This window comes from Propithecus coquereli, unplaced genomic scaffold (genome assembly GCF_000956105.1).
Source record: "Propithecus coquereli isolate 6110/MARCELLA unplaced genomic scaffold, Pcoq_1.0 Scaffold181, whole genome shotgun sequence".
Classification (NCBI taxonomy): domain Eukaryota; kingdom Metazoa; phylum Chordata; class Mammalia; order Primates; family Indriidae; genus Propithecus; species Propithecus coquereli.
Genome location: NW_012142857.1, coordinates 4,791,514 through 4,810,614, shown reverse-complemented (window position 1 = coordinate 4,810,614; position 19,101 = coordinate 4,791,514). Strand labels below are relative to the sequence as shown.

The window sequence follows — 19,101 nt, the reverse complement described above, 5'->3', positions numbered from 1 at the left end:
TGCATGCCAAAGTATTTGGAGGGGAGTGTACTGGTACCTAAAATTACTTTGAAATACACCACAAAGAGGATGGATTGATAAATGGATAGATACGTGAGAAAGCAATTATAGTAAACTTGGTAAACTCTAGCATGGTAGAAGCTAGATGGTGGGTATACAAGAGTACACTGTAAAATTTTTTCAATTTTTCTATATGTCGGGGGAAAATAGCACCTGAGGTCATAATCTAGTATGACCAAGGGTAGGAAGAAAATAAACTGTAATTATTTTAAAATGACATGATTATGTATGTAGATAATCTAAAAGAATCAATAAACCGGTAAAATTAGCAAGGTTTCTTGATACGAAATGATAGACCCAAAAAAAAAAACTTGTATTTCTTTATGCTAGCCATAAACAATAGAAAGTATAATTTTAAAAGTGAACCATTTACAATACCATTTTTATGAAATATTAAATGCTATAAACAAAAGTGAGTGAAAGTAAAGATTTAAATAAGGGACCCTTTTAGAGCCCTTAGATTCATGGATTGGAAGGCTCAATATTGTAGTTGGTTCCCTCAGAATTGATCTATAGATTCAATGCAATCTCAATCCAAATATAGGTTTTTTGGGGGGAGTGGGGAAACTTGAAAAATGTACTCTGAAATTTACATGGAAATGCAAAAAGACAAAAATGGCCCAGAAAATCTTGAAAAAAAACAAAACTCATACATCACTAGATGTCTAAGACCTATAGATCTACTCTAATTAAGACAGTTTAGTATTGATACAAGGACAGACAATATATCAGTGGAGTAGAATTAAAATGTCCACATATATAGAGACAGTTGATTGGACAAAGGGACACTGCTGAGCAGTGGGGAGAGGATCGTTTTTTTCCTATAAATGGTGCTGACACCATGCAGGGAATGAATCTCGACTCCTTCTTTACTCCACAGGCCAAATCAGTTCCCGGGGGACTGTAATGCTAAATGTGAAAAGTTAAACCAAAATATTCCAAAAGAAAACATAGGAGACTATGTTCCTGTCCTTTGGGTAATTGCTGTAAAGAACAGATCTGATAAACCAGATCACAATCGAATTAGGGACTCCTGTTCCACAGAAGACGTCAGTAGGACAGCGAGAAGGCACGCCACAGGTGAAAGGAGGCATTCGTAATAAGCCACAGAACTACAAAGGGCTCAAATATGTAATAAATAAAAACTCAATAAGACAAAAAATAAGAAAATTGGTAAAAGACATAGGCACTTCTCAAAAAAATTCCAATTGGTCAATAACATAAAAAAGTGCTCAAATCAAGGAAAATGCAAATTAACCCACAATGAGATACCATTGCACCCTCACCAAAATGGCTAAATTAAAAAGGCCAGCAACATCGAGTGTCAGTGAGGTGTGGAGCAACAGGAATTCTCCTGTACTACGTGTAGGAATGTAAATTGATAGCGCTTTGCAAAACTGTTCAGCAATATCTACGAAAGTTGCAGATACTCCTCCCCTAAGACCTAGCAATCCCAGTGCTGGGAGTACTCCCAAAAGAAATGCACGGATGTGTGGTTCAGGACTGTTGGTAGTAGAATTATTCATAATAGCTCAAAACTGGAAATGCCCTGAATGACTATCAACTGCAGTGTATAAATAAATGGCAACATATGTATACAATGTAATACTATATACAGCAATGAAAAAATGAGTAACCAGCTGTGTCCGATTGTATAGGTGAATCTCGCAAACACAAAACTGTGCAAAAGAATAACACTGTGTGAGCTCATTTACATGGAGAAAACAAGGCTGAGAAAATCTGCAGTTTCTGAATGTGTACTTAGTAAAACCAGAAGGGGCAAGGATGTGCTGAATACGAAAGCCAGGACCCTGGTTAATTTGGGGGAAATAGAGGGGCTCCGGATATCAGCCAAGTTCCATTTCTTCACAATCGGCGTTCACATAGGTGTTCACTTGGCAATGAATCAGGGCACTGTTCCTTTTCATCTTGTGATGTATGTTCATTGGATTTTACAATTAAAACTGTTAACACTAATCTATAAGTAATTTAAATTTTAACCAGACTTAAAGAAGCGAACCTCAGAACAAGTTGATAGTTTCTCTTACATGTTTCCTCACCCACTAAATTCTAGATTGGTCTTGCTGGAGGAACAGTATCATAAATAGTCCTAAAACACTGAATAAAACAGAAGATTTTGCCTTTGGGAGACTGTATTGGTTGGTTTTCTTAAATTATCAAGCTTTCCCCTTGGATATTCAATTATTGATAAATGAATGGCTACCGATGGATGCATCGAACCCAGAGACGTCTCTTTGAAATGAAGGGCCAAACAGTTCCTCCCCACAGAAAGGCCACGAGACATCAGCAAGCCCTAAAGAACAAGTCTCCACTCCCAACCCAGTGCTGTCAGGGCTGGCACCTAAGCGTGACCAGGGTGACCAGCCCAGGGATACTGCCTGTCATGAGAAATGCCAGGGTGGACACTTAAACCTAAAACCATCCTGGACACCCTGGGCTTGGAGGGACCAGCTTCTCCCTTCAGGACTCGAGGTGGCAGCTCCTCCTTCACCCTGCGCGGGCGTAACTGGCCACATGGCCCTGGGCAAGTTCCCCTCCTTCAGTGTCTTCGTTGTGAAACAGGACTCTTCTGTGAGACACTGTGTAGTGGCTGTGACGTCCTCATGACGTCACATTTCACATTTTTCAGTTTTCTCACATGCACGTGCTCCCCTGGGCCCCACCCCCGCCTGTGACACAGGAAAGACAGAGGGCATTAGGTGATACAGGACAAAGGGGCTGAGGAGGGCCACACCGCAGGTATGCGAGGCCGACCTCGAGCCCCAGAGTTAATCATGCTCCCATCCCCCAACGCCATCCTCACAGGCTTCGTTTTCACGGAACATCGAAGAACCCAGCTCCTATGTGGATGCTGGGAACATGATTGCTTGAAAACCTTGCTATCGCACGGGACAGAGTGGGCCTCCTGTCCCTGAAGGGAGAGCCCGGGCAGAGGAGAGCCCCTTCTCTGCCCTCCAGGACCCTTCACTCCTTGGGGAAGATGAATGAGATTAGCGTGTGAGCCGTGGGCATCATTCTGCCAAAGAAGCTCACGAAGGCATTTCAGGGGTGGGTGTGCGTCCATGGCCATCCTCCGTGACTTCAGAGCCTACGTTCTGGGCCCACCTGCCAGCAATTAGAGCTCAGGCTACCACAGTCTCCTGGGCCTCAGTTTCTACATCATCCTGTACCAAGATGGGGTGGAACCAGTTCAGAGTCACCAAAAACACACCGCTTGCTTCTTCGGGCAGGGCTAGGGTTAGGGCGCTCAACCAATGGAGAGATGTTGACCTAAGCAGCAGTTCTCAAAGTGGTACCCAGAGGCCCTGGGGGTCTCTAAGGCTCTGTCATCATCATCATCATCATCATCAGTCATTTGCTTTTTCACTTGCATTCTTTCATGAGTGTTTGGTAGAGTTTTCCAGAAGCTGCATAGTGTGTGATATTGCAACAGCTTGAGAGTAGAAACCGAAATGAGAATCCAGCTGTCTTCTATTAAGGCGGACACTAGAGATTCACAAAAATACAAAACCGTGCCGCTCTTCTCATAAATATTTTTTTATTTCGAAAGATAGTTTTTTCATAAAAGTGTTATTTGTGTTAACATGCCATAGGTTTATTATTGTTTTTAATGAGTTAATATTATTAAATGTTTTGATTTAATTTTTAAATAAATATTGACATAAGCAAAAGCTTTTAGGGATCCTCAGTAATTTTTTTTTTTTTTTTTTTTTTTTTGAGACAGAGTCTCACTCTTTTGCCTGGGCTAGAGTGAGTGCCGTGGCATCAGCCTAGCTCACAGCAACCTCAAACTCCTGGGCTCAAGCAATCCTTCTGCCTCAGCCTCCCGAGTAGCTGGGACTACAGGCATGCACCACCATGCCCGGCTAATTTTTTCTATATATTTTTAGTTGTCCGATTAATTTCTTTCTATTTTTAGTAGAGACGGGGTCTCGCTCTTGCTCAGGCTGGTCTCGAACTCCTGAGCTCAAACAATCCGCCCGCCTCGGCCTCCCAGAGAGCTAGGATTACAGGCGTGAGCCACCGCGCCCGGCCTGATCCTCAGTAATTTTTAAGAGTGCAAAGGTTTGCCAGTTCTGGAAACTTTGAGAACTGAAGATCTGAGGGATAGTTGCTAGAGGGATGGTTCTGGTCTCTGGTCTCAGCCTTGCCCTGCTCAACCTTTTTATCGATGCTTTGGATGAAGATATAGGAAGAACGTTCCCCACATCTATGAGTGGCATGAAGTTGACAGGGCTGCTGGATATGTCACACAGTAGAGAGGCCCCAAAGAGGAACAGGCTGCATTTCATGAGATGAGAGGTAGCAGGGGCAGGGCCTGGTGGCTCACACCTGTAATCCTGGCACTCTGGGAGGCCGAAGCGGGAGGATTGCTTAAGGTCAGGAGTTCAAGACCAACCTGAGCAAGAGTGAGATCCCGTCTCTACTAAAAATAGAAAAATTAGCCAGGTGTCATGGCACGCACCTGTAGTCCCAGCTACTCGGGAAACTGAAGCAGGAGGATCACTTGAGCCCAGGAGTATGAAGTTGCAGTGAGCTATGATGACGCCACAGCACTCCAGCCTGGGCAACAGAGCAAGACCCTGTCTCAAAAGAAAAAAAAAGAAAGGTAGCAGGAACAATCGTGAAGTTCAATCCAACCCCTTTGGGTCCAGAAATTCGGGTTTAGGAAAATGAATCTCAGTAGCTTCACACAGGACAATATTTAGGGGTTCCAGTTGTGTGTAGTGGCTGCCAAAAAAGATGATGTCATTTATACTCCTTACTAAATTTAGGGGGCACCCAGGACAAGTGTGGTTACAGTGCTGGTGACAAATTCAGCTTTGGTGTATCTAAATGCATATTTATTTTGCCTTCATTTTTGGAGATGTTTTCACTGCTTATGGAAAGCCAGGTTGGAGCCTTGCTCCACACAGGCTCGGCTTAGCCGATGACTTTAGAGAAAGGACTAGCAAAGTTGGGGGCTCCTTCCTCTCTAGGATTTTCCCCTCCACGTCCCGCCGCACTGAGCCGTTAGACTGTGACTGTGCGTGGGCTCAGGTGAGCTGGAGGAGCCAGGGGGAAAGGTGGGAGCAGGAGAATTTTGCTTAATGGCCCCTCCCTTTGCCTGTCCCACATCCATGCAGTCTTGTTCCCCCACGGAGAGCACCATACACCCTCCCCAAAGAACACAGGCCCAGAAAGGGTCCCATCCTGTCACTGCGCCCAGCATGTCTGGTTGTGGCCTCCCTTCCTAAGTACAGGAAGCAGCAGTTTGACCGAGTATTTTCCCACTGCATAAAAAGAAACAGCCATAGCGGGAGGATCTCTCCATCCGCCACCCAACCACCTGCCCTAAGCCAGTGGTGCGGTTAGGTGATGGTATTTGCAGTAAGCATGTAGTCTACTCCAGCTGACTGAGGTAGGAAAGGATTTATTTCTGGATGTCAGGTAGCTACCCAATTCCAGGGCGAGCCAGGGGAAACGCCTGATTGCTCCAGGACTGACAGGCAGCTTGGCAGCTGCCCCACCCAGCACTCAGCACCCATCCACGCAGCTAGACGGTCACTACGCTCTGTCCACAATGGCCCGAGAGGAACCAAGTGCCACCGCTTTGCCCTAAAGCCCATGCACCTGCTGCGCCCGCACCCCCATGCTCAATACTGCCTTCCAAGGCTCAGCCCGGTGGCTCTGCTTAGAGAAAGCTGGGTTCCAGGCAGAACCCCAGCTTCAGAAGAGCCTAGAACTCAACCTCTAGTGTCAGGAATGCCCAGTACATGGGGGGAAGTGTGCTTCGCTGGCCGGACACTGGCATCTGTCACTTTAACTTAGGCTATTGTTTGACTCTTAAGCGAGATGACATTTAAAGCAAGGCGACTGTGAATGCTCAGAGAGCAGGGACTTATGTCTGGTGCGTCTGCATCCCACACCTATAACAGTGCCTGACCTCAAGAGAGATTTGTTGAAGAATGCCAGCAGTTAGCACAGTTTCTAGAAACGGCGAGCCCTCATGAAGTCATAGCTAGTATCATCTCACATGATGGGAAGCCCCGGCGAGGGCTAAGGCAGCAGCTTGGGCTAAGGCCCAGGCTCTGCCATCTGCAGTTCAGCACCCTCTGGCCGGGCCCCTCGCGGTCACAGGAGGGCTGCCACAGTTCCTGGTATTGCGTCAGGGCATGATCTTGTCCAAAGCACGGCTTGGGAGTGGGGCGCCTCCCCGGCGGCCCTCACATTCCCATGCCCCGCCTGCTCCCCACACCCATTCCTAAGCCATCACAGCAAGGACAGGGTCTGCTGTCATGCAAACTCATCGGGATGTGGAACTGTTGGCCCAGCTGTGGGGAGGAGGATAAATGGCCGAGTATAAACCGGCTTTCAGGGAGAAGGATGGGGAAGGCAGGGTGGGAAGGCCCTGTGTCGGTTTGATCAGGGGCGGAGGGGAAGGCCGAGCCGGTTGTCAGTGGGCACCCCCATCCTGAGCTCTCCTGAGTCCCAGCTCTCAGACCTACAGTTGGACGCAGCTGCTCAGGAGCCAGGGGACAGTCCCCAGGACAAGGGCCAGGTGAGCCTGTGGGAGGCCAGGAGGCGAGGACGATGGACGCGTCCACGACATCCTCAGCCCTTCAAGGCCCTCCCCAGCCCCATCCCCCCCAGCCCCCCAACACACGCGCACGAGCTGCACGGCGAAAGGCGGCCTCTCCATCTTCCAGAGTCCGCTTAATAGGAAACAGCGTCTGGTGGAACAAACAATTTATGGGAACCCGAGCCCTCAAACTGGAAACATCTGTCCTTGCCAAGGCACAGCCTCGCAACCCAGCCAACCCCAGCCTGGCTCCTGAGGGGCCCACCTGGCCTGGCTCTGGGGACTCGAGAACCTTCCAGGGATGACACAGTGGAGCCCCCAGCCTGGGAGGGGTCTCCAGGCTCCCGGCTCTGGGCCCCACAGCCTCGTGGGCTCCCAGCCTTACCGTGGGGGCATTTAGGGCTGGCGGTCCCAAGGGAGCGCTGGGTCCTCTTTATTTGCTCACCCCACTGGGGCCAGGGCTGGGCCTATCTTCAGCCCCCAAGACCCCCACGCATCTCACTCCTCTGCTCACACTGTCTGCCCCATCACCCTTCCCCTCCCGTGCCCCGGAGGCCAGGCCGGCACTTGTCTCTGCAGGCAGCCGGCCCAGGCTGGGTAGGTGCCCTTGCCCTGGGCCCAGGGCGTCCCTGTCAGGCCCCGCCCAGCTCCACTAGACTATGACTCCTAGGGCAGCACCACGCCGTGTGCTTCACAGACAAGCCCCATCACCATGGTGACATCTGCAAGGTCCCCAGGGAACATCTGGGGCAGGAGAAGTGACCAAACACACCCGGGACCAAGAAGGCACAGCCCAGGACTGGAGCCACTATGGGTTCCAAAGGACAGAAGCTGACACCCACACCCTCCACTCCCTCAGGGCCACTGCACCTGGCTACCTAGTGGGCACCTGTGTGCCCAGGCTGGTTGCTGGGCCTCTCTGAGCCTCAGTTACCCCATCTGTAGCTGGGCGCAGGACTGTGGGAACACAAGATAAAAAATGAGAAGTGCCAGGGCAGCGGGGGCTAGAGAGATGGGAGGGGGCTTCGTGGTGGCAGCTGTCACCGCAGGCTGCCAGGAACGTGGATCATTCACCTGATGGCAGCCTTGCAGAGGGGCTATGTGTTGAAGAGACGCAGGGATGAGGCAGGAGGGGGGAGCTCCTAGCCCCACGAGTGCCGCCCAGAGCCTGGGCCTGTGGGGCCTCTTGGGTGGGGGTAGACAGAGCAGAAGAAACGCTGCGCGAGACCAGGGCAGAGCAGGTGTCCTGGCCTCCTCTGAGGAGGACTCATCCCATCGACCCAGTTTAAATGCAGCCTCCTCCAGGAAGCCATCCTGGGCCAGCCCCAGTGTCCTACCTTCCTGGCCAAGGGCAGGGAAAACACAGAACCAGAGTCAGCAATGAGGGTCTGGCTCTTCTCTGTGCCTCAGTCTCCAGTCTGGATAAGGGGGACACTGTTCCGCCCTGCAGGCCTCAGGCAGGCCATGGAGGCCAGAGGCGAGGTTTGCCCACCCTGAGGCCCGGAGGAGGCTGCCACTTGGCAGGGGGCTGTACGAGAGGGATGTCAGAGGCTGGCAGCCAGGCTGTGTGGGGAGAGGCAGCGCAGGGACGGTTCCACCCAGCCCCGGGCTGCACTGGCACCTCGGCCATCACGGGACCCTGCCCAGTCAAGCCCCAACCCAGGACGGTGCTGGCAGAGCAGGGGGTGCCCAGGGTAGGGTAACACCCCCAACCAGCCACCCCTGCCAGAGAGCAGGAAGCCCCAGACCCAACTTCCCCCCTCAGTCTAGAGACCAGGAAACCAGATGTCGGCTGAGGCGGCCATTCCAAAATGCACACATCTTCAAAGCAGGGCGATTTTCCATGTCCTTTGGGCAATTTTAGAACAAGTTTGTAAAACTGGAATTTTAATGGATGACATATTCGTGTGTGCGTGTGTGCGTGTGCGTGTGCGTGTGTGTGCGTGTGCGCCTGCATGTGGACGTGTGTGTCTGGGCACCTTTGGTGGCTGTTGCTACTACAGCATCTTGGGAGGCAAATGGGGTGGGGGTTGTTTCTTAAAGGACATCCAGGTTCACTCCCAGCTTCACGCAGGTGCAAAGGACCTTCAGGAACTGGGAGGTGGCTGTGCTTCGGAGCCAGCCGGCAAGGGGCGTGGGCCGCCCTGAGCCTCCCTGTCTGGGCTGCGGGTGGGAAGCCTGCTCTGAAGTCACCCTCCTCCTCGACACTCAGCGCCCCTTCCCCCGGCTCACCTTGGAGCAGGTGTGTTCGTGTTCTGGGGCGGCCGTGACAGAGTCCTGCAGACTGGGCGGCCTGAACAACAGACGCTTACTCTCTCACAGTTCTGCGGGCTGGAGGTCCCAGATCTAGGTGTGGGCAGGGCCGGCTCCTTCTGAGGCCTCTCTCCTGCGCTTGCAGACGGCTGCCTTCTCGCTGCGTCCTCACGTGGTCGCCTCTCCGTCTGTGTCTTGCCTGTGTCCCCATCTCCTCTTCTTTTAAGAACACCACTCGTATTGGATTAGGGCCCACCATAATGACCCCATTTGAACATCATTACCTTTTTAAAGCCCCCATCTCCAAATACAGTCCCATTCTGAGATCCTGGCGTCAGGGCTTCAATATAGGAGTTTGAGGGGGACACGCTTTAGGCCACGATGCCGGACGCCATCCGTGAGCTTGCCCCGCTTTGGTCTGACCTTCGACACCTTCACTTTTAACTGCGTCTCCTTGCTTCCCTCCCGTTAGACGCCTCCGCCCGCCCGGCACACGCTCCAGTCACACTCCCACGGTACGCTCGCACCAGGACGGGAGGATCCGAAACTGCGGCTTTCCCTTCACTGTCCCCATCAGCGCGTGACCCGCCACCTCCACGGCACTCCCAGGGCCAGCTCGGTGCCCGTCCCCCACGGTGCTCAGGCCACGCCTGGGGAACAGCAGGGGACGGGGAGGGGGTGGGGACTGCAGCAAGTCCGGGAGGAGAGGCAGGGCCAGAGCAGAGAAGACACCGCACTAAGGATGTGGTCTGCCCCGGGGACATGGATTTGGGGCCCTTCGTGTGGGAGATCCTGGAGGACACCCACATTCCAGGGTGATGGGCGGAAGGGGACCCTATGAGGGGAACTGAGGCACAGGCAGCAAGGGAGAGGGACCAGGAGGGAGGAAGGCGTCAAGGAAGCCACGGCCAGGGTGTTATGTAGAAGGCCCCAGTGATGGCCGGGAGGTGAAGAAAGTCCAGGCAGGAATGAGCCCCCTGAATCCAGCCACCCAGAGACCCGGGCACTGAGGAGAAAGGGTGTCTGTGCAGGGGTGGGTCGGGGGCAGATGGCAGTTTTTCCAACTGCATAGCAACCCCAAAACTTACCAGCTTAAAACGACCGTTTTATTACGCTCCCAGATTCTATGGGCCAGAGGTCAGGCAGGGCACAAGGGACGACTCGTCCCTGTCCATGGTGTCTGGCGAGACTCCAAAGTCACGGCCAAAATGACCTGGGGGTGTCTTCCCTCCGCGCTGGCTGGCTGGGCCTCAGATGGGGGCCGTCAGCTAGAACCTCTCCTACAGCCTGGGCTTCCCCACGGCATGGCCGCCCCGGGTGATTAGACTTGGGCATGGCGGCTCAGGGCTCCAAGCAATGTCCCAGCAAACAAAGCAGAAGCTACATCCACAATTAGTTCCGGAAACTTAAAAGAGGAAAGTCAGTATAACAGAGGGGCATTAAGAACATGGACCTGGAGGTAGATAGACTGCCTGGATTCAAATCCCCACTCTGGCACATACTGCCTGTGGGCCCTCGTAGGGCCTCAGTTTCCTTATCTGTAAAATGGACACAATCATTGACCTTCGTACAAAGCTGTCGTGAAGATTATGCCTGTGCTATAAGGAGACTCACTTAGAACAGTGCCCGATGCATTCACGGCCCCTGCTGTGTGAGTATTTGTTGATATAAGTATTACCCAGAGGGGAGTGTTTAAGATGAGAGAGACTTGGGCACGTTTTCAGTAGGAGGGGAAGGAGAGATTGCAGCCTCGGGAGGGGCTGGCTGGCACAAAATCTCCACGTGCAAGGTCGCATTTCAGCTGCGCCTCAAAGTCCAGATGGGGGAGGTCCAGCTCAGGGAGCTTGGCCAGGGTAAACTCAAGAGTCGGGTCCGGAGAACGGGAAGCGGCTCCTCTCTGCCGAGCCCAGGGCCAGACGGAGGGTCCGAGTTAGAGCTGTGATGATCATTTTGAGTTTTGAGAACATGGGGCAGGCCCAGGAAAGGAGTTCCAGGTCAGCTCTTCCATTCTACACCCATTCCCCGTCCTCCATCACCCCTTTATTCTGCTGTCGCCATCTCTAAGCAGGGCCGAGGAAATGTGAACACATCAGGACATAGATGTGAAATCTCAAGAGGCTGCATGAACCAAGCACATGTGCGTGCGTGCGTGCGTGCATGTGTGTGTGTGTGTGTGTGTGTGTGTGTATGTGTGTAAGAGAGATGATGGGGCCATCACATTGCTCATGCCCAGCCAACACCGTAAGTCTGTGTGTAGGGCGCCCCCTGGAGTTAAGCAGTGCACAACCCATGCAGCCATGCTTGGCTGCCCTGAGCATAGATTGTGGGCTCTGCACACACCTGGCCTCTCATCTGCCAGGCAAGCTCCCTGAGGCCAGGCCCAAACCCCACCTCTCAGCCCCCAGACCCTGTCTGCCTGACCTTCAGGCAGGGGTGGAACCAGGTAGGGGCTCAAGGTTTCCAACTTCCCAGCCCCCTGGTGCGCCCACGGCTCTCCTCTAGCCTCCTCGTGGCTTCATCTTTGTCCCTTTGGTGAGGCTGCTCCCTGGGCCAAGTGAGGGAGGCAGTGCCCTCGGGTCCCGGCGTGTACCTTCTGTAGACGCTGGGGTGCAGGGTGGTGTGACCTTGGCTCTGAGACGTTGTCGGGGCCCCTCCCCTCTTACCTGAGTCATGGAATTCTCCAGGGGCGGGCAGGGCCGCTGCCTGGAGCCAGGAGCGGTGAGGTCATGGGCCGAGTCCACCCCTGGCCCTGCCATCAGGCAGAGAAGGGTGTGTCCCCTCCCTGGGGCGTGGCAGCTGAGCTCATGTTTCTCCAGCAAGCGCCTAGACCTGGAGACTGAACACTGAGCAGGTGGGAGCTTCCTTGTTGTCGCTGCATCTCCTTCTTGGACGTCAAGTCCCCTTCCGCCCTTCCCGCCCCTGTGCTCCTCCGTAGAGAAGCAGGCGACAGGCCCGTGGGGGGAGGAGGGCGTGAGCCAGGCCACTTCGGGCCACTTGGCTGCAGAACAGAGGCGGGAAAGCCGTCTGCTTTGCCTGGGGGAGTGGGGATGTTGTGGAGAAGGGGGGGGTCAGGGGCACTGGACTCCGGAGGGGCGACGGTGCCAGGCTTCGGGGGTTCTGAGCCCGGGTGTGGCTTGGCGAAAGTCGCCGTGTGTCTGGATTGCTGTCTGGGGTCACATGCCTGGAGGGAGGGGCCCTCGAGAGCCTCAAGGGCTCGCGGCAGGGTCCGGAGCCCGCGCCAGCCAAGCCCCAGCCGCTGTGCCGCGTGCCTCTCCCCGTCGTGTATCATTCATCTGTGCTGCCCTCCACCCCGACCCAGAGACGGGCCAGCCATGGCTGACAGAGGGGAAACCGCGGCCTCAAGTGGTCACTCTGGGCTCCGGTCACAGAAGCACCGCAGGGGCTCAACCCTGACACACAGCCCCAGCCCCCTCCAGAGCCATGTGGCCACCTCTGTGAAGGGGGACATTGGGCTCCGGGTGACCAGATGAGAAGAAGGAGGCTATGGGGGCATGGAGGGAGGAAGGGACAGTTTCAGACATGCCGAGTTTGTGGTGGGCATGACACGTCCCACTGGAGACTGAGGGCTGCCCTCAGGAGAGGCCAGGGCCGGGGCTTCCACTGTCAGCTCCCCAGAGGAAGGAGGACAAGCCCAGAGCAGCCGAGCCCCAGAGGTCGGCATGCGCGCAGAGCAGGTGCCCAGGTTGGGCCTCGGGGAGGGCTCCGTGAGCCATCAGACTTCACGCTAAGCCTCAGCGAGCCGGTGCCGGGGACCCCAGCTTCAGGGCTGGGACGACCTACAGCGCTGGGTGTGGGCAGAAGGACACGGGTGTGGGGTGTGGCGGCAGGAGAGGGGACCTTGTATCCTCCTCCCCGAGGCCCCCGCCCCAGGGTCACGCACACTTACTCCCTCCCCGGAGCTGCTGGGGGCCCGTGGGGCGGGGGCTGGGGGTGAGCGTGTGCAGCCTAGCGGGCAGTGAGGGCAGCAGGGCCAGGTCCCCTCCTGCCTGACATCCCCTCATGTGGGGCACAGTCATGGTCGTCCCCCTGGTTCTGCCCGGGGACCAGCTCTTTGCACTCAGCAATTCCAGGAGGGGCCCGGCTGGTCGGGGCGCAGTGGAGGGGGTCTTGGGAGATATTTGGAGCCGCTGTCTTCACTCGGTCCCCAGCTCACAGGCCTGCTACAGGCACACACACGTGCTCACTCACACACATTGTACGTGCTCGCTCACACTCACACTCACACGTGCACACGCACACCTGCATGTGGGCTCATGTCATGGGACCAGGGGGCGGGGCGGCGGTTGGGGGTGTCCCTGGCTGGGCGTCCTCAGTGAAGGTTGCACTTCGCAGCTGTGGCCTGTGGCTGCAGAGGCTGCAGCGGGCAAGGGCTCGTCCAAGGTCAGCCAGGCTGTCAGGGCCTGGGCTGGATCCCCCTCCCCTGATGCCCCAGGACTCCTGGCTCACTTCCCGGATGTCGCCAGCCCCTGCTCCCCTTTGGGGTGGCGCCAACAGGCCTGGGGGACTCTTGGTGTCCCCACAGAGCCTAGGCCAGGCTGGGCCCTCTACAGGTGCATGCCCAATGCCAGGGGTGTTACTGTGTGCTCTGGGGAGGCCCTGCCCAAGGACCCCACCCCAGGGGCTGGCTTCCCCAACTTGCACCCTGAGCACCAGAGCCTTGGTGGGCAGGAGTGTCTCCCACTTGTCCCCCACCCCTGTCTGTTGGAAACAAACAGATGTCAAAGCTGTGGTGACGCTGCCGTGGCCTGGGCAGTGAGGAGCTGAACCACACAGTGGCGGGGCACAAGGGACCCGGGGGGAGGTGCTGGCAGGTCCTCGGACACAGCGCACACTGGCTGAGGTGCAGCTTCGGAGAGACTGCTCACATCCCTGCTTTGTCACTTTCCAGGGCGAGGATGTGACCTCTCTACACCTCACTCTCTGTCACACATCGGCTTAGAAAGCCCCTAGATCACGCGTGGAGAGGACTTTGTGGGCGCTTGCTCGGCAGTGGCGGCTCAGTGGACGAAACCGTCAACCCAAGGCCCAGGCCTGGCCTAGTGGCTTCTGTCACTCGGCCGTGCAGGCCGAGGATGGTGGGGAGCGAGGGTGAGCCCGCTCAGGGCACCCGGGAAGGAGAGGCCCCAGAGAGCTGGCCCGGCCCCAGGGCCCCCCTGTCCCCAGGGGCTAATTTGTGCAGGGTGTGAGGGCGCCAAGGAGAGGCCAGTGGCCACTGCTCAGGAGCTGCAGGGGATTCCTGGGAGTTACCAGCCCCTCCTGAAAGCCACCCCACAGCTGGAGGCCCTGGAAATAAAGTGGGACTGTCAGGGCCTGTCCTCCCTGACCCTGAGCAGGGCACTGGTGGGGGAGGAGCAGCAGAGCTGCCCGAAGGCCTCCCACCCGGTCCAGGCTGCTGAGAGGGCACCGGGAGCTTCAGTGGCCCAGGCCAAGGCCCCTTGAGGGTCAGCGGTTCAGTTCGGCTGTCCCCGCAGGCCCTGTGCACGCCCCACTGCTCCGTCCCCTTCTCTTGGCCTTGCTGGGTTCACGCCACTCCTTAGACTCCCCCTGCGTGAGGGCAAAGCCTCTGCCTCGGTTTCCTCCACAGCGCCTGGCAGGGTGGGTGCAGTGGCGGCTTCACCTGGGAGTGCACCCTGGCGACTCCCGTGGGTGGCAGTGGTGTGGGGTGGAGGCAGGGGTGGCCCTGCACCCAGAGGCGCCCTGGAGGCGGCAGGCCCACCTGGGCTCTTCGTTCCGGCTGTCCTGATTTTCATGGTTTGGTGAGGGGAGAGGGGGGATCCTGCTTCCTGAGACCCTCTGGTTCCTGAGGTGGCATCTGTGGGTGGACCCTCTCCCTCCTGGGCCTCAGTTTCCTCCTTCTGCAAGTCGGCACCTGCCTGGTGCACCCGGGGCTGTCCCCATGAGCACTGAGGTCATGGCTGGGAAGCCACGAGCCTCCCCCAGAAAGATGCACCATAAATACCTCCTCGGCCTCAGTATGCTCATTGGGGCCCGGGAGCCGCGCGTGCAGAGCTGAGCAGGCGGGGCGTGTGAGTCGCCCCAGAAGAATGGGGCCACCCCATCCCCACATGGGAGAACAGGGTCCCGACACTGGAGACCCGGGGCTGTCTGAGGCTTCTCCTCCTCCAGCCCCTCTCACTCATCCTTCACCCCTCCCCCCAACACTCGCACGCGCACGCACACACGCACACACACACACATGCACACACACGCACACACGCACACACACACACATGCACCACACATACATGCGCACGCACCTCTGCCTGTAAACCCTGGGGAAGGAGCACTCACTGAGCACCTACTGGCTGCCAAAGCCAGCTGTGACAATGCTGCGCACACGTGCTAAGGGGCAGGGGTGGTCCCCGAGGTGGGGAGGGTTTCTGCTTACGAAGGTGCCTCCTGGGGAAGAACTCGGGGAGCAAGAGGGGAAGGCACAGGCCAGAGGTAAGAAGGGACGAAGCGGCGCTGTAACTTTACTGGGCACTTAGAGGTGGGCGGGGTGAGAGAGGTGACCGAGATGCCCCTGGGCCAGGGGTGGGCCTGGTGTCCAGGTCTCCTTCCGAGGGCAGAGCGAAGTGCTCACTCCTGCGTGTTTTAGCATGAGTGTCCCAGAGTGCTGAGTGTGAAAAGCAGCAAGGGGACAGTCCCTTCTCTTGTCACCCACTTGTCCGGACTGTCAGCACTTTCTGAGCTGGTGACAGGAGACCCACGCCACCCCAGATCAGCCTGCCAGCCTCCCTTCCCCTCTGTTGCCAAGGTGACCCCAGAGGATGCGGGTGTATCCAAGGGCAGTGAGCGGACAGCCCTCCTCCCTCCATCTTCTGCTCCCTGCTCGCGCCCTCCTCAGTCTGCCCGCCAGGGGCCGTGTCCACTCACAAGTCAGGGGCGGAGCCCCATCCTAGCCCAGAAAGCAGCAGGGCTGGGATGGTTTTTAAATTTGGGAGGGGTACATTCATGGAGGACGAGCTCTCCCATCCCAAGACTTGAGTGGGAACTGAGCACAGGTCACCTGTGGCGGGGGTGGGGAGAGCAGCACTGAGTCCCCCATGCAGGGAGCAAACCAGCCTGAGCAGGGGAGGGACCGTGTGCCCTCCTGCCATTTCTTAAATACTCTTATGATATCGCGATATCTTAAAATTTCTTATGATAAAAACACTCAGCAAACTAGGTATAGAAGGGAACTCCCTCAGCCCATTAAAGGATTTCTATGAAAAAGCCACCGCTGACTTCGTAGGTAACGGTGCAAGACTGGATGCTTCTCCCGTGAGATCAGGACAAAGTGGGATGTCTGCTGTCTCCACCGCTGTCGAACATTGTGCTGGAGGCTCCAGCCGGGGTGACGAGGCCAAAAAAGACATAAAAGGCATCCAGATTGGAAAGGGAGAAGTAAAACTATCTCTGTTTGCAAATGGCAAGCTCTTATATATTGAAAATCCTAATGAATCCATTAAAAAAACTATTAGAACTAATAAAGTTCAGCAAGTTCACAGGATCAATATACAAAAATCAACTTTGTCTTCATACACTAGGAATAAGCAATCCAAAATGAAATTAAGAAAACAATTCCTCTAGCACTCTGGGAGGCCAAGGCGGGAGGATCGCTCAAGGTCAGGAGTTCGAGACCACCCTGAGCAAGAGCGAGACCTCGTCTCTACTAAAAATAGAAAGAAATTATCTGGACAACTAAAAATATAGAAAAAATTAGCCAGACATGGTGGTGCATGCCTGTAGTGTCAGCTACTCGGGAGGCTGAGGCAGAAGGATCACTTGAGCCCAGGAGTTTGAGGTTGCTGTGAGCTAGGCTGACGCCACGGCACTCTCTCTCGGGCAACAGAGCAAGACTCTGTCTCAAAAAAAAAAAAGAAAAAGAAAACAATTCCCTTTACAATAGCATAAAAAGGTAAAATAACAAAAGGAATAAATTTACCAAAAGAAATGTAGGTCTTATATTCTAAAAACTACAAAGCATGGTTGAGGGAAATTTTAAAAGGTTCAAATAAATGGAAAGACATCCCATGTTCATGAAACAGAAGACGTTAGACTTATTGTTAAGATGGAAATACTCCCCAAATTGATCTAGAGATTCAACATAATCCCCATCTCTCAAGGCTCTGAAATGTCTATTTCTGTGAAGCTGGGATGGTCCCTCTATTTGGGAGAGTTGGGGGTCTCATCTTGGTCATGCCTCAGGACCACCCGCGGGACTGCCTGTCTTAAGGCAGTAAGTTAGTTGTAGAAGAAAAACCCAAATTCTGGGGCCAGACGGGACTGGTATGAATCCCAGTGCTGTGTGACCTTGGGTGTGTAACTAAACCTCTCTGAGCTGCTTTTTCACAACTACTCACAGGGTAGTGAAAAATAAGTAGTATTTGTGAAGTGCCTCCCATATGGTCCAGCATACACAGGGTGCCCACCCGAGGTTAGTTTCCTGTGCAAATCTCCTCTCACCACCACCCCCAGTGCTCCTGGGTCAGATGGAGGCAACAATCTCGGGAGAGGCCCAGGGCTAGGGAAGGGTTGGGACCCAGGGTGACTGTACTCTTGGACGTTGCCCAGTGGCCTGACCTACGGCAAAGCTGGGATCCACTGGGGCCTCCCAGAGCCCTTGGGGTGCTTGGTCATTGGTTTAAAGGCAAGGTTTCCTCCCAGCCCCCAATTTCAAGGCTCCATGAAGCGGTGGTTTGTGGGTGCGTGGAGGACACACAGCCCTGGCTTCTGGGAGGCTTGCGGAGGGGCCTCAACAATGTGGCTGGACCAGCGCCTGGGGCTTCATGAGTTCACCCCCATAGAGGGAGGGGCCTCTGGGAGCCCCGAGCGAGGAATAATTGTAATAGGTAACGTTGATTGAGCCTTAGTCTGTACCAAGCGCTGGGCATGTGGAAACTCATTTCGTCCTCATGACAGCCTATGAGGTCAGCAGTGTCTTCGCTCAGCTTTACAGAGTGGTAAGTAGTGTCTTTAATCACATCTTCACCGAGGAGGAAACTGAGGCAGAGAGAAGTAGCTCTCCCCAGCTGGTGCAGGCAGAGAGTGACTGAGCCGGGCCTTTGGTCCAGGCTGTCTGGCTCCGGAGCCCGTTGCCACTTCCTTATAGTTCCTCGAGGTCAGAAGGGTAAGGCAGCTGCCCTGAAAACGGCCACAGCTGCCGAGAACTGGATGGTGAGACCCACGTGGTCCTGGCCTGTGCTAAGGCTCAGAAGGCATAAAACGTTCATAGAAGGTTCTGGACCCTCGAGGTAAATTAGATTCTGGGGCCTCTGAGCATACATCTCGCAGGGGCCCACCCCTTCTCTCCAAGCATGACCGGACCAGCTCCGGGGCATGGGACATCCGTGACTTCTGTGGGTCCCTGATGTCTGTGCCTTTTAAAAGTATGTAAATGGGGCCATGTCCCACCTCCATGACATCCCCCCCACCTCGAGGCCTGTGTGCATCCCCAGGAAGAGGCCCTCCCTGATTTGATTCCCAGCTTTGTCACTCACCAACTCTGTGTGACCTCGGGCAAAGTCGCTTCACCTCTGTGAGCCTCAATTTGCTCATCTATAAAACAGAGCTATAATCTCCTTCTCCGGGTTGATGCAAGAGTTGCTGATAACATGTACAAAGAGCCTGCACGAATAGTTGGCCCAATAAATGCCGGAGGTTTTTATTAGCCTCTTAGAATGTAGGAATGCGGTGTGAGAAACAACCTCTGGAGGAGCCCGTCATGGGACGGAGGGAGTCACAGACGCGGAGGCATTTGGACTGGCCTGGGTGGGGGTGTTGGAGATTCCCGCGCACAGGGAAGGGAAAGGCACACCTGCCCGGTGCTGGGACTAGGAGCAGGGAAAGCAGGGAGCGGGGAAGGTGCGAGAAGGCAAGCCAGCAGCTCTCTCTCCAGCATCACCATAGCTGGTCTTCCCACTAACGCGCTTCCCAGAGAAGACACCAAAGCCTGAGGCATCGAACAGCCTGGGGAGGACGAGAAGGATTCCCACCTGCGGGTTGCCCCCCAGCCTGCCTCCCCTAGGGGGAAGTGTGGGCCCTGGGGCGTGGCGGGGGGGGCGGTTTGCAGCGCAGGGTCGGGGCACCTGGAGCAGGGACCCCGAAGTCCGTCCATGCAAACACTGGACGACTGACCCACAGCGGAAAAAGGGACAAACGGGCAAAGCCAAACCACAGCGAGGGAACTGTAAGGGTGAGCA

At 55.2% G+C, this 19,101-nt stretch overlaps 1 protein-coding gene across 1 annotated transcript; it reads left to right on the top strand.

The window, feature by feature from the left end:
- Positions 1 to 13,160: 13,160 nt before the first annotated feature.
- Positions 13,161 to 13,673, top strand: LOC105808879. Its single transcript, XM_012642635.1, is given in 3 exon segments — positions 13,161 to 13,221; positions 13,224 to 13,498; positions 13,500 to 13,673. Coding segments are annotated over 3 exon segments (510 nt in total).
- The last annotated feature ends 5,428 nt before the right edge of the window (positions 13,674 to 19,101 follow it).